This window comes from Labrus bergylta, chromosome 8 (assembly GCF_963930695.1).
Source record: "Labrus bergylta chromosome 8, fLabBer1.1, whole genome shotgun sequence".
In the NCBI taxonomy this organism is placed as follows: domain Eukaryota; kingdom Metazoa; phylum Chordata; class Actinopteri; order Labriformes; family Labridae; genus Labrus; species Labrus bergylta.
The window spans coordinates 20401492-20414954 of record NC_089202.1 but is presented as its reverse complement, the minus strand read 5'-3'; the positions used below and the strand labels follow the sequence as shown (position 1 = coordinate 20414954).

The 13463-nt window shown below is 41.6% G+C and overlaps 2 protein-coding genes across 2 annotated transcripts; both read right to left on the bottom strand.

The window, feature by feature from the left end:
- Nucleotides 1–855: 855 nt before the first annotated feature.
- mgat1a (alpha-1,3-mannosyl-glycoprotein 2-beta-N-acetylglucosaminyltransferase a) lies at nt 856–3932 on the bottom strand. The gene is made up of 3 exons (XM_020644490.3): nt 3729–3932; nt 2426–3361; nt 856–2201 (listed from the first exon to the last, which is right to left on the bottom strand). The coding sequence occupies exons 2-3, from the start codon at nt 3056–3058 to the stop codon at nt 1503–1505; spliced, it is 1332 nt and encodes a 443-aa protein (XP_020500146.1). The 5' UTR covers nt 3059–3361; nt 3729–3932; the 3' UTR covers nt 856–1502.
- Nucleotides 3933–6472: 2540 nt separating this feature from the next.
- On the bottom strand, nt 6473–13133 carry rnf183 (ring finger protein 183). The gene is made up of 3 exons (XM_020644531.3): nt 12921–13133; nt 6857–11112; nt 6473–6762 (listed from the first exon to the last, which is right to left on the bottom strand). The coding sequence occupies exon 2, from the start codon at nt 11068–11070 to the stop codon at nt 10117–10119; it is 954 nt and encodes a 317-aa protein (XP_020500187.2). The 5' UTR covers nt 11071–11112; nt 12921–13133; the 3' UTR covers nt 6473–6762; nt 6857–10116.
- Nucleotides 13134–13463: the final 330 nt, after the last annotated feature.

The following is a 13463-nucleotide window of genomic DNA, read 5'->3' as shown; positions in this document are numbered from 1 at the left end:
CTTGTCTCAGGATTTATGTTGTTCTTGTACATTTTCATACAAGTTGTGGAAAGATTCTTTCATTGTTTAAAAAAAAACATCTGTCCTGACTTTGCCCTTCACTACAAGAACATTATCTTTGGCTGTTTCGATTATAGCTGTAATTCAATTTGATGATGCTTTTTCACTCCACAAACACAAATGTAAATTCACAAACCCCGAAATCCCCAATGCTTTGTGTTGATGAAGGAAATGGAATTACATGTTTATTGATATTTATATTAATCTTCTTTATGTCTTGTGTTTTTTATGTAAGATCTGCATTTGTTACATTGAATTGCTGTTTGTGTCTAATAATGTGTATTTACAAATAAATGTAAATAAAGTAAACAAAAAAACACTATAACATAAGGTATTGAATGTATAACTACTCCCATACGTAAATAAAGGTGTTTATATTCACACACAAACACATTATCCCTCTGTTACAAACATTTACTACACTTGCAAAAGCTATGAACTGTCATTTCTCCCAGCTCTATAAAACAGAATAACAGAATTATAAACAATCAAAACTGTTTTTTTACACGTTGTGAATTCCTCTGTTTTGGTTGCATTCATGAAATATGATAGATTTATTTAGAATTATATTTAATCTGCATCTGTTTTTTGGCTGCTTCATCACATATTGTCTTCATACAGTGTTGGAGCTTTGCTGTAACTCATAATGCTGTATTATGGGTTTGAACTTTGACTGTACAGATTGAGTTTGTAATAACTCCCTGAGTGGATATCAGAATGGGTAATCTAAGTGAATTAGATTATATGAACTGATAACATGGTTCTATTTTTTCAAAAAGCGACACATTGAAAGGATAGCTGTGTAACGTTTTTTTTATTCCAAAAATATACAAACACACAGATTTTGTTTGCAAGGTAACGAACCTGCAAGCAGTACTGCCATTATAGAATCATTACACAAAATCATTTGACATTATAATTTGAGCAGGAAGAACCGATTTCCATAGAAGACAAACACCGAGAATCAAACGACCGATTATACTGCAGTTATGACCAGTCAACACTGCCATAAGCAACCATACCACAGATTATGTTTTCATATTCTTAGAGGACATAAACAGTTCACCAGAAAATGAAAATAATTTAAACAATAGCGGCAAAATAGCTCATTGCATTGAATGCAGTAATGAACAACGTGTGCATAATTTGCATAATATAAAAAATAGATCTCTGATGAATAACAGCAGTTCTTCCTCACAAACTGTTCAGGCAGTATCCTACACTGTTAGAAATGTTTTGGAGTACAAAAAAAACCTGAGTGGCACTGGCAATAGCCCCAACACCAGAAAGAGGGACAATCCATCCTAATGATCATGGACATGAAATCAGAGTACATATCATTCAATCAAAGAACGTTTAAGAACATCAGTCTTTGGTCTGGAATGATTTACCTAACTGATGACTACAAAAAGTCGACTATAAATTGTCCGTCTTCTAGGTTATCAGCTCCAGGTGGTATCATACTGGGTCCATCCAGGAGGAGGGGCCAGGTAGATTCTCCGTCCCCTTGATATGAAACTGACAACCCCTCTGTATCCTGCCCTCGGGACTCCAGACTTCAGGTCATCCATGATTCCCAGGTTTTTGGCCATCACTTTGAAACTGTCTTTAGTTGAGTATTGAAGGCGGTAAGGCCCTTGTCCTTTTAGCTGCCCCTGTTTAACATCTTCATATGTAACCACCGGAGCACTGTAAACCTCCTTCTTAAAGTTTTCTCTGTAAATCTCCTCCTTCAAGTAACTCAGGTCTATCTTGGTGAAAGGCACAAATTCGGTATTCAGTTTGATGTAACGCAGGTACTTGTCATAAAACTGACCCAGACTCACGCCTTGCCGGCCGAAGGTCAGGGTTCTCGAGATCTCTGGACGTATGCAGGCACGGTTGCGGCGCTGGTCGGGCTGACGCATCCAGTCGTCCCAGAATGAAGCGGGCCACTTGGGCTCCAGCTCCTCCCACAACTCCTTGCGGATCATCCACCCCAGACCAGGAAAGAAGTCTGTCCTGTAAAGGAGGTTAGCCTTGCCTGGGTCCACGTAGCCATCTCTGCCATTGTCATTCCAGGCTGATACGCACCACAGGCTGGGGTCAGATTGCAGGAGTGGCAGCAGGGCTCGGAAGTACTCAAAGAAGTCTGGCGCCACCTAGAGTGGGAAATGAATAATTCATATGCAAGTGAAACAAGGGAAATGAACTGATAATGCCGGACACCTATGAAATATGGAACTCATTAACATATTCTTATCAATTGATTAACAAAAAAAAAAACACATTTAAATGTTTCCACCAGCTTTTTAATCACATGGAATACTTGTAAAAAAAATAATAACTTTAGCCCGTAAATGTTGTTTATTGATGAAAGGATTACCTCCAGATCATCCTCTACAATCACTACAGAGGAATGGGAGAGGGTCTTGAACACTTGGTTGAGGGCCCAGCGGTAATGCCTGGAGATTTTGTAGTAACCCTGAAACTTCTTGTGCCCTGGTTGCACGGGGATATCTGACAGGTCCGGCTGCTTCAGATGGGTCACTTTATTCCCATAGGATTTAATCACCTCGGCAGTATCGGCATGTCCACAGTCCTGACTGACGATGATTGGGTAGAGTTCTGCTGAAGGACGGTGCTCCAGGAGTTTGTCCAAGCAGCGCCTCACAGTGACCCTGTTACAGGCGATTACCAGGATAGGAATGACAGGCTGACTGGGGAAGACAGCCTTCGGTCTGTCTTTGTTTGATGGATCCCACAGTGACTGGTGATACTGGATATCCACAAGGATTTTTTTCTGCCTTTCAAGCTCAGCTTCAAACGCGTCTGCCATTCGGAGCACGGCTCCCACCGCATCATTGGTAGGCCTTACGACCACTTTCTCCCCGCCTCCGCCAGGCTCCTCCGTCTGGCTGCTTGGGGGTCTGCCCCACAGCAGAAGCACAAGTATGGCATTCCAGGTAACAAACAGGAACGTACCACAAAAAATGACAGAGCCTCTCTTGCGGAGCATGGCCCAGAAACTCAAAGGGAGGGAGGTTGGATAAGGGGGACAGGATCTGAATAGAAAGACTTGTCCTTATTACAGACAATAGGAATGGGATATGGGAAGGGCAGCATGTGTATCATCACAAGTGCATGTTTGGGGATCCGGAGCCACACCTTGCTGACTCTGTGCAGTAACAAAAGTTAGAAGAAGGACACAGGACAGTGTCACTGGAGGAAACGGTTGTTAAATTATGATGAGGGACACAACGCATCTTGGAGTTGAAGTTGTGATTCAGGAAGAGCCTCAACTTTCACTACCCCCCTCCACCTGAAATAACGAGAACATAATGTACCATTAGACGAAAAAATAATGCAATAAAGTGACACACAGAGTCATTAAAAAAAACAAAAACAGCGAAAGCAGCAAATCTTCGCAAGCATATTCATACTTCTGCTTCGTGGGAAGCTGCCTTCTGTGAAATGGTAGTGATGAATCACCAAACTCTGCCTTATCGATTTCTTTTCTTATCACCTGTGGCTGCCTCGTCAAATGAGATAAACTGTTTCAGAGAGAAACCCCGTATGCACTGAGTGTCGACTTAGCTGAACTCCTTGTTTCTTGACGGACTAGTTTTCCTAACAGCCTGTAAATACTGTAGCTTATTGAGGAGGAGCGTGTTGAAATTAGCCCTTACCTTGACAGTGTGAGTACTTCTCCGTCTTGCAGCCATTTCCCCGCCGATTCCTCTCTGACAACCACGAAAGTGAAACGACAAGAACCGAGAGGCCCGGTCGCTCCGAAGTAAAAACCGGTCTCCTGCTCGTCGCCCACGGGTATAAGTGCAACTTAACGCCGCTTAGTTTCTCTGGTTTTTTCACAAGCCTGAGAAAGGAGGAGGAGGAGGAGGAGGAGGAGGAGGAGAAAAGTAACACGACGACTTCCTGGGCAGCGCGCAGTCAGAGGAAGTCCCGCCCTAGCTGTCACCTTGAGACATTACACAACACTTTGACGTGTGAGCTGCTCCGTGGAGCTTTATTAAGCAGCATTATGATGTCTTTGTGAAGATTTATTATGTATTTGTTGTCTGCTTCCACACACTGTGTGGGTTGCGTCAATGGCGTCATGGAGTCCCTGTATGCTTTTTATATTTTCTTACATTTGTTCTCTTGTCTGTCATGCTGTGTTTTTGCAGATCTTGTGCAATAAACATGTATGTTGTGTTGTTCTGTATTGGTATGTGCCCTTTTTGTTTATGTGTGTGTAACCCAGGTTAATTGAATTGATTTAGCCCTCTATTTTCTTTTTCTTTGAGAGGGGAGTGACCTCAGTGAACCTCCATAAATTATGATTAATCGTTTTTCATTTTATTTTGTGTTTATTTATTTCCACATATTGATTCGAGTGGAAGCAGCTGAAAGTTTGGCCGCAGTTTGAGTCCAAGACAAATTTACCCAAGGGGACAATAACGTTTTTTCCTATCTCCTATTGTAATGTAGGCTACTTTGTTTATGAAATATGGTTATGAAAGACATGTAGGCTAAATAAAAGAATTAAATAGAACCTGAGTACGGTAACAAGATGTTTTTCTGCCCGAGCTGCAGAGAGGTGTGAGTAATTTGCATTGGTCTCCGGGGGAAGATAGGCAAATTTGTTTTGGTTCAGTGGCTACATATTCTGTTCCCTTTTTCTACAAAGAGACACACATAATGAGGGAGCACTGAGTGATGCTTTATCTCTGCTGTTTCAGCACAAAAGTACGATAACTCAAGTCCTCACTGTGCATAATATGCATAGACATTTTCAAAATAATACTATGTTTAATTTCTAGCTAGTCTGTCGTTAAATAAATCTATAAGAACAAGCCAACCAATGCTTAAAACTCAAGAAATTAGATATTACACTGAGTGGCAATTGTGGAGTCTGTGAGGGCCTTAGGCAAAAATTCACAGGGGGCCCCATAGGCAGCGTTGATCACCGTTATGTTATTAATTAACAGACACCAACAGAGAAAGAGAGTGAAATGTGAACTTTTTTATTCCAAGTTTTACATTAGCATTCTTTTCAAAATATAAAGAGAAAGAACAATAAATGTGACAAAGAGATAACAACCTAAAGTGATGCTAATGGGAGTCATTTTTTTGACTGAGCCTCTCATTTTAACTGCTAGACGAGCAACTTTCAGTCAGTCATTCCTGAGAACCTATTAGGGTGGTTTCCAACTGTCTCTGCAAGCTTTGCATATTTTGAAATGTTGTCATCCCGTGTGTGTGTGTGTGTGTGTGTGTGCGTGTGCGTGTGTGTGTGTGAGTAGTATCAATGGGCAGCCCAAACACTTTGGATTGAATGTGATTTGAAGATGCTTTGAGTGGTGAGAAAACAAGAAAACCCAACCCATTCACACTTTCTCTAATGTAGCACATACCACAGTGATTAATACGGCTATGGCTCAGTTGGTAGAGTCTCATCCTGAAGGTTGGGGGTTCGATCCCCAGCTCCAGCAGCCACATGTCCAATGTGTCCTTGGGCAAGACACTTAACCCCAAGTTGCTCCTGCTGCTTCGTCGGTGGCGTATGAATATGTGTGAATGGGATTAGTTACTTCTGATGGTCACTTTACACAGCAGCCTCTGCCATCAAGTAAGTACGTAAACTTATCAGAAAAATGTTAAAAGTTTAACTAACAAAAGTGAGAGATGCAGAACATTCTTCTGAGTGTTATTTTACACATATATAAATGTGCATTACTGTGCTGCAGTTTATGTTTGTAGCTGGTTTAAGAAGGAGCTTCTGTTACTGTGGAATATTTTTAACTATATTTGTCTCAATGTTTACAGCTTATACGAAAGCTTATTCTTTAAAGTTACTAAAACTGTAAAATAGACGAGAGCTTTCAGAGCAAAGAGTAGAACATTCAGACTCTAATGTATCAGAGCAGAAGTACAAAGTAGCATTATAAGTTTTACTTGAGATTTATTATGTTGATTTTGATGATAAAACTTAAATTTTTCAAGTCGTCACATCACTGCCTTTTAATGTAAATGATCTCAATATGTCTTCCTCAATAATTTAAGTGATAATGACGTCCTATTTATAAGGCAAATCATAAAAACCTTTGAAAGTACAAAAGTAAGCAACTTTTATGTGAGTGACCATACTGGCACTGAGATCTGAGAGGTTCCATATTCTTTAGTATATTTGACATAATAACAAAGAAAACATTGTTCAAAGTTCACCAAACATTTTGAGATCTGTACTCATTCTTATTTTGAACATTCCTTGTTGATATTAACTTCTTTGCTGTCCCATAATGTTCGGCAAAATAAGCTTTTTGTAGGACATGCAAGATGAGCCCAGGAATGAAAAGTACTGTGATTATTTTAAGTATCCACCAGGAGGCCTAATATACATCGTGTCAAATATAGGACTACAAACAATGCAGGTGTTTTATTCTTATTTTGCATAGGTATTTATTGTCACAGTCTTGCTCACTTTTCCTACTCACTAAAGGAAAAAAGTGCATAAATCTTCCACTTTGGTTTTTCTTTTACTGCTGGGGTTGAAGTCCAAATGTTGCTTGTGTTCTGTAAAAGTCAATAAATAAGGTAAGAACACAGTGCGTGTGTTTTTTTTTTTTTTTGTGCTGAGGCCTTGGACTCTCAGTTAGGTCTGTCCTCTGTGTCCGTCTGTCCAGAGCCTCTGTTGTTCTGAGTGGGTGTTTTTCCATTTACCTGAAAGAGGAGTTATACAATTATTGCATATAGTATTTTATACATTGACACAAATGTTGTGCTCTTGTTGTAAAAGGTATTTTATGACGCTCACCTGCAGAGTATTGTTTCTGCTGTTTTTCCCCTCCTGTTGGCTCTGGGGGTGCTGAGGAGCATCACCAGGGCTGCTGCTTGACCCACAAACCAGCTTCAAAAACATAAACTGCGACACAAGAGCAGTCAAAGACAAGCACGTGCTCTTCAGTGTGGACCAGCCAGATAACACGTAAGATGGTATTTGAACCGTCTTTTCCATCAAACACGGAGATGCCATGGACACTTTAAAAACTCCAGCTGGGAATTCACTGGTTTCTTGAACAAAAACTATTTTACAAATATGTGCAGCATTGGTTTCATATTTTATCATTCGAATACTTTTAGAGCATTTATCTAACCCAGGCAGGTTAGGTGTCGGTAAGCGTGCCAGCTGACGCACGAGCGCGTTTTGGACACCAGGCACAGTTGAGCGCGCGTGCTCTGAAGATTGCGAAAGTTTTGGATGATATAATTTATTCATGTCCCTTGATTTTTTTCCTTTCTGCACTTTAGCATTAACCAGAGGAGACTCAAACGCTACAGTCAGTCTTCTTCCCTCATCAACACGCTCTCCTTGGACGAAAGATTCCCACGATAGCGCCTGGTTTGTGCGGCTGCGCTCAGCTGGAAAGTCGCGCACCACGCCGCCGGCCAGTCCGAGGCTGTACGCCGAGGTAGCAGGCCGCTTGGTCGGCGGATTCCTGGCCCAGATATTCCCGCGACACCGGAGAACAGCAGACAAGGCCGAGGCAGAGGGGGTGGAAGCCATAATGGCACAAAATATTCACAACAGATCTGCGTCCCTTTTTCTTTTTTTTCCACCCGTTCAGGGTTTCAGATGCTCCTCTTCTGTCCAAAGCAGTCACATAATGCATCAAGGTTAATGTGCGTAAGAAGTGGATTAGAGGAGGGGGCTCTCTCTCTCCTCTGCTCAAGTCCACCTGACCATATTTGCCTCGATAGTCCATGAAGGGGGCTCGTGAGGGTGTGTCTTTAGGCAATGAGAGGAAAAGTTAGAATCCTTTATTTAAGTTAAGAAGTTAATCCAGAAAATAGTGTTTAAGTATCAAACATAAGGTTCATTTTAACAAAATAACCCATTTGGAGTGTTATGGTGCATGTATACATCCACTGTATTAGTTAGTGCAACATTATTGATGCTTGCATCATATTTTACAAGCTCAACTTAGTCCATTTACTTCAGTACTGTAAGAACTTTTCTACTTCACGAGATTTCACAGTGAAATGTTTCATGCACTTCTGTCCCCAAAAGCACAGAAACATACAAATACAACTGCTTGTTCGTCTTATATTCAATCTCTCATCTCCCAACCCTTTGGTGAGAAACACTGACCTCTCTAACTTCACCTCAAGTCCATGAAACTTGCAGCACCTGGTCCAGCTGTAGCACTAAAGTGCTTCTTATTCACTGCTGCATCCCTATCAACACTCTCATAATATGGACTCAGTTGTTTCTGCAAAATTAGTAAGTTTTACAAGCTTAGTAGGATGCTCTTTACTTTCACAGATTCAGGACTGTGAATTGATAAAGAGCACTTTCACATTAAGGTATTAAGGATCTAAAATAATTCTAAGCTTACAATAAACTTTTTGGGGAATATTTATCTCCAGAATCACAAGTACAATATCTCCCTCTGAACTGCAGGAAGAAAAACAAGAGCTGCATAAAATAAAGATATTCAAAATTTGATCTTGAGTAAATTAACTTTCACTTCTCTCCCTTGCTGTCTTTGGGGTCAGTGTAAAAGTCTACATTTGTCAGAGTTAAATAAGAGTGATTGCATAATATAAGCACCTACTTTTACATGGAAATGCAACATTTATCAGGTTACATTTAACCTCATAGTCAGAAATGTAACATATACACCAAAAGACTTCTTATGTCATTCAGTTTGGAAGAATCAGATATCTGGTCTCATTGTCAGAACTCAGAGATGAACTCTTATCTGAGTGGGCCGGGCTGGAGGGCGGGGGTTAAACACTATAAAGGTAAAGTCACTCGAGCTGTCAAACAGGTTTGTCTGCATAAAGAGCTGAGAGGCAAACTAAAGTCGACATTCCGGTAAACACAAGCCTCCCTGTTAACTTGTCTGTTTACACCACTAGAGGGTATCAGGTGTCTGAAGGAGACATGCAGGTTTCTGAAAGGTCTCAAAGCAGACTCTGCAGAGGACACACGTGTCAGCTAAATGAACAGGAAGTCCCCGATGTACTGTAAACAGATAGGGAAGGCTGAGCCGTTGAAAAATAAGTGGGGCATTGTTGCTCATCATTTAAAGCTCCTTTTGAAGAGTTGTTGGCTGGTTATGAAACTGAAATGAATATTAATGCCTCTGTATGAGCTACAAAAGCAAACCAGGCCATCAGCATGAAGATTGATTATTTCTTAAAGATTCATTTTTAAAGCCTGAAAACGCTGCAGCAAGGGTATAGGTGTAAGACGATGTGATCAACACAACACTGCCACGTTTACGTTTTCCACAGCAAAGATTCTCTGTAATTGATATATTGTCCTGACAAAGCAAAGCGAGATGGGATTGTTTTGTTGTTGAAAAAAAAAAAAAACGACTTACACACGTTCAGGACAAGATAAACAAAGAGATAAGACGTACTGCTCATTGACCACAGGGGGACACTCGAATGAAACACGCCGTAAAAGTTCCTCACAGGAGCTTTAAAAATTCCTGACTAGATTGTAGAAAAAGTATTGGCATCATGTGTTTTACAAACAGAGCTGGATATCAAAAAGTACTTTAATCAATAAAAGGGAAAACATTCATATGAGGACAAAGAGAAACTATGTACATATATATATATATATAAATCATCTCTGGCTATGTACAACGTGTTGGTCTTATATACTGTGGATGAACTAGAAACCCTGAACTTGTTTTGGTAATCAGCCTAAATACTTAAGTATACAGAGTTTAGTGCATTTAAAAGTGTACAGCTTATCAATCAGTTTTGTCTTTTACAGATCCTACTTTCACAGTAATCACAGACTTGTTTTAAAAATAATAATAACAACCGCCCTGTTTCCTTCATGTGCAGCTTTAGGCCTGTGTGTCCTTTGTTTTAAAAAAATGTTGTTGTCCTTGTTTCCCTTCATTTCTTCACAGTGAACCTGCTTGAATGTGTCCGAGTGCTTTATTACTTCACCATAACTCACCGAGGATCACTGAGCGTCACAGTAACTTCCGTGTTTAATATTCCTTTAACTTAAGTCTCATCTCTGCAGTCCACCCATTTGTGTTGTGTTCAGGGACGTCCCACTGGACCACTTCCTGTTTGGTTCCCTGCTGGGCCCTGGGGCCTCTGGCGGACAACATTGGGTATGATCACGAAGGCCAGAATCCCCAGCAGCATGAGCACCACAGTGACGGTGATGATGGACGCCACCACGGCATAGTAGCACTGATCTGAGCGGAACAACCTGCGCAGGCGACCTCTGACTCTGTTTGGAGGCCTGCCTACATCCACCACTGTGGCCTGGGTTATTCCCTGCTCTATTGTGTCCAGGTGTAGGTCCCCACCTGCTGTCATGTGAGTGTGCGGATTTTTTTTGGGCAGGCTGAGGATGCCAGGCCTGGTGGGGCTGCTGGGAGGAGGGTTCTTCAGGAGGAGTTTGCCCTTGCTGCGCTTGAATCTGATGGATAACGCCCTCTGCATGTCTGGTGGCAGTTTGCCGATAATGTCCTGGTTGTTGCCCAGCCGGGGGAGGTCCTGGCCGTGGGGGAGATCGGTCAGCTCTCGACAAACGGGGCAGGTGAGGGTCTTGAGCTCGGGCGATGTGACATTGATGCGAGCCAGGCACTCCAAGCAGAAGGTGTGCCCGCATGCAAGCAGCTTTGGGGTCTTGAAGACGTTATCATATGTGCAGAAACACACGGCACACTCTGTCTCCTCCACATCGTCCTCAGGGGGCCTCACCTTCCTCCGGTCACTCTCTCCCTCTCTCCTGTCTCTCCTCCGGGCCTCCTCACTCCTGCCCCTCTGCCTCCTCTCTCCGTGGTGACGGTCTCGTTCTCTCCTCCGGCCTCTCTCCGCCCTCTCTGAGTCATTGCTCCTGGATCGCCTCACTTTGGCCGGCTTCTCGTTCTTCCAGTGGTCCTCCTTTTTGTTCTGGCTCGGTTTGGGTTTGACGTTTTGGGCCTGTCTATGTCTGTGGCTGTGGCTCCTTTCGGGCCTTTGTCTGTCTCTGTCATCGCTCATGTTGGAGGGATGATGATAGATCTCACGGATTCCAAACAGGAGCTGAGGAAAGTAAGACATTGGATAAGTTTGAGTCCCTGCCTGTTAATGTAAATGTATTACCACACAGCTCTTTTTCAATAACACAGTTATTGAACATGTACTAAGATTCATAGTGTTGAAAAAACAGATTTTAAAACAAGCTGTTTTACTGCTGTAAATCATTGCATGCTGCAGACCCTTACTGCCGTTACTATCTCTCAGAAACTAGCAGAGAAGGAAACAGTCTGTAGGACTTGCAAAGCCTTCATAGGAGTTTCTGGATGATGAAACAACCATTGCTATCTTACATCTCTGTTGTTTTAAAGCTACTGTGAGAAAATCTTTCTTGTGTTGAATTTGGCGACCCCTGTGGACAAAGTGTTACTTCTTACCCCTTTGCTGATATTATTCTATACATGTGCAGGAAGTGCTTTCTGATAAAAGATCTCATCCTGCTTTCATGTCACGTGTATCACTCATTGGGAATCTTTAAAAAAATACATTTAAAAAAAAGGCAGCTTCATCAGCGTGCTGTAAATCATATTAGTCATTTTCACTAATGCCCTTTAATTTTCCTGAGTTGGCTGTTCACCTCACAGGAGCAGACAATCTCTGTCAGATGGAAGGAGGGATGAAAAGAACGATGTGGAAGTGGTGAACGGAGCAACATACTTCGACGGTGTGGTGATTTTTTCTTTTGCTTTTATATCAATACTACATGTAGCTTGACTTATTCTCAATATCAACAAAAGAGTGTAGACACTCCTGATACTGATGAACAGAAAACATGATGTAGAAGTTTCATTTTGAGAGATCACACCCATCAGCCATTAGGTAGTGTGCCGGGCACAGGACATAAATGTCATTACTCTACCTTCCACTTCATGCGGTGAATTTCCCTCAACATGTCCTGCTGCGATCTCACCTTAACTTAATGCGGGGAATGTACGAGAGGGCAGGCGGGATAATAACGAGGTAAAGTTGTGTTGTTTGCTTTTACACATGCAGCTCACCCTGAAAATGTCAGGAGGTTTTCAGGAATTTTGTGCATGTGTGAAAGCACCATTTCTGTGACACCTACGCCATAGCAGTGGTTACAAGCACACACAAAAATACAATCCATAACTGTTGTCGCTGGCGGTCTGGTTTGCTTTTCTAGGACATAAAGAGGCATCTCTTCCAGCTTCAGTCTGTTTCATAACCAGTAAAAACATTTCCTCAGAGGGGTTTTAAGATAACATCTGTTGAGAGTTTCCCATTCTTTAACCATGCAAGGGTTCCTGCTGTCTTTATAATGACTCTCTGTATTTATGTAAGAAGCTTCCCTACATGTCTGCAGAACTGGATGTGCTGCAGAAACGTTTGAGTTAGTGGAAATTTATCGGATTCTGCTGTCTGAAAAAATAATTGTGGGGTGACACAGGTGTGTGACAGGGCTTTGTTGTTTTGAAATGTCGTCGCAAAACATTCCTTCATACACTTCCATCTTACAGAGTTAGTCATTTACTTATTTTTAACCCGAGGGACAGCTAGGCACAGCACCATTCACATGAGCAGCTGATTTCAAGTCAAATTTAAGGAAGTGCATTTTCAATTTTGCAACAAGTTTAGATTGAGTTACACTTTTCTGGACCTGAAGGGCTCAGCTGCTTTAAAAGAATAGAAGTTGTGAGATTACAAACTGAAAGCATCAGAGAAAAACTACTGTCTCAAAGAACAGAAAAAAGTCAATCATTGTACAGAATCTGTAGACACACAGTCACACACACAGAAACACACACAGTCACACACACAGAAACACACACAGTCACACACACAGAAACACTGACCCGTGGAGGTAGATGAATGCCAAATCACGTCGTCAGGGATGATCCTCCTGGTAAAATAATCCTGAGGAGTATCAGCGTAGTAAAAAGTCACACATCACCCAACTTCATTCCTAAAAAAAAGACAACTCAAACTTTCCTGTGGAGGAGTTTTGGTCTGTCTGCAGTCCCTGTTTCTCCTCTTATGTCAGTATCTGTCCTCTCATATCTTGTTTTTTTTGTTTTGTTACACAGCACTGCCTCCCCTGAACCCTCCTCTTTACCCTCCCTCTTTTCTTTTTTTTTTTTTTTTTACCTCTTCTCTTGTCAGACCAGTTGGACCAGCTGTAGTTAGCCAGCGATTTTTTGTTTTGTTTTACTGTCAGGAGTGTGAAACATGCAGATAATCAGGTCATTTACGTAGATTAAATCTCATGCGTCTTCATCTACTCAAACAGTAGAGTCATAGTTACATTTAAGTTGATGGAGGATGACATTTCAATTAAACTTAAACATCTTCCCTTTTTCATTATTAAAATATCAATTACGATGTCAGGGGCGGAAAGG

Bases quoted from the DNA above. Each gene is read 5' to 3' on its own strand.
- mgat1a (XM_020644490.3), bottom strand. From the start codon at position 3,058: ATGCTCCGCAAGAGAGGCTCTGTCATTTTTTGTGGTACGTTCCTGTTT. The intron at 2,202-2,425 runs GTAATCCTTTCA...TTCCCACTCTAG, and splicing joins TTGTAGAGGATGATCTGGAG to GTGGCGCCAGACTTCTTTGA.
- rnf183 (XM_020644531.3), bottom strand. From the start codon at position 11,070: ATGAGCGATGACAGAGACAGACAAAGGCCCGAAAGGAGCCACAGCCAC.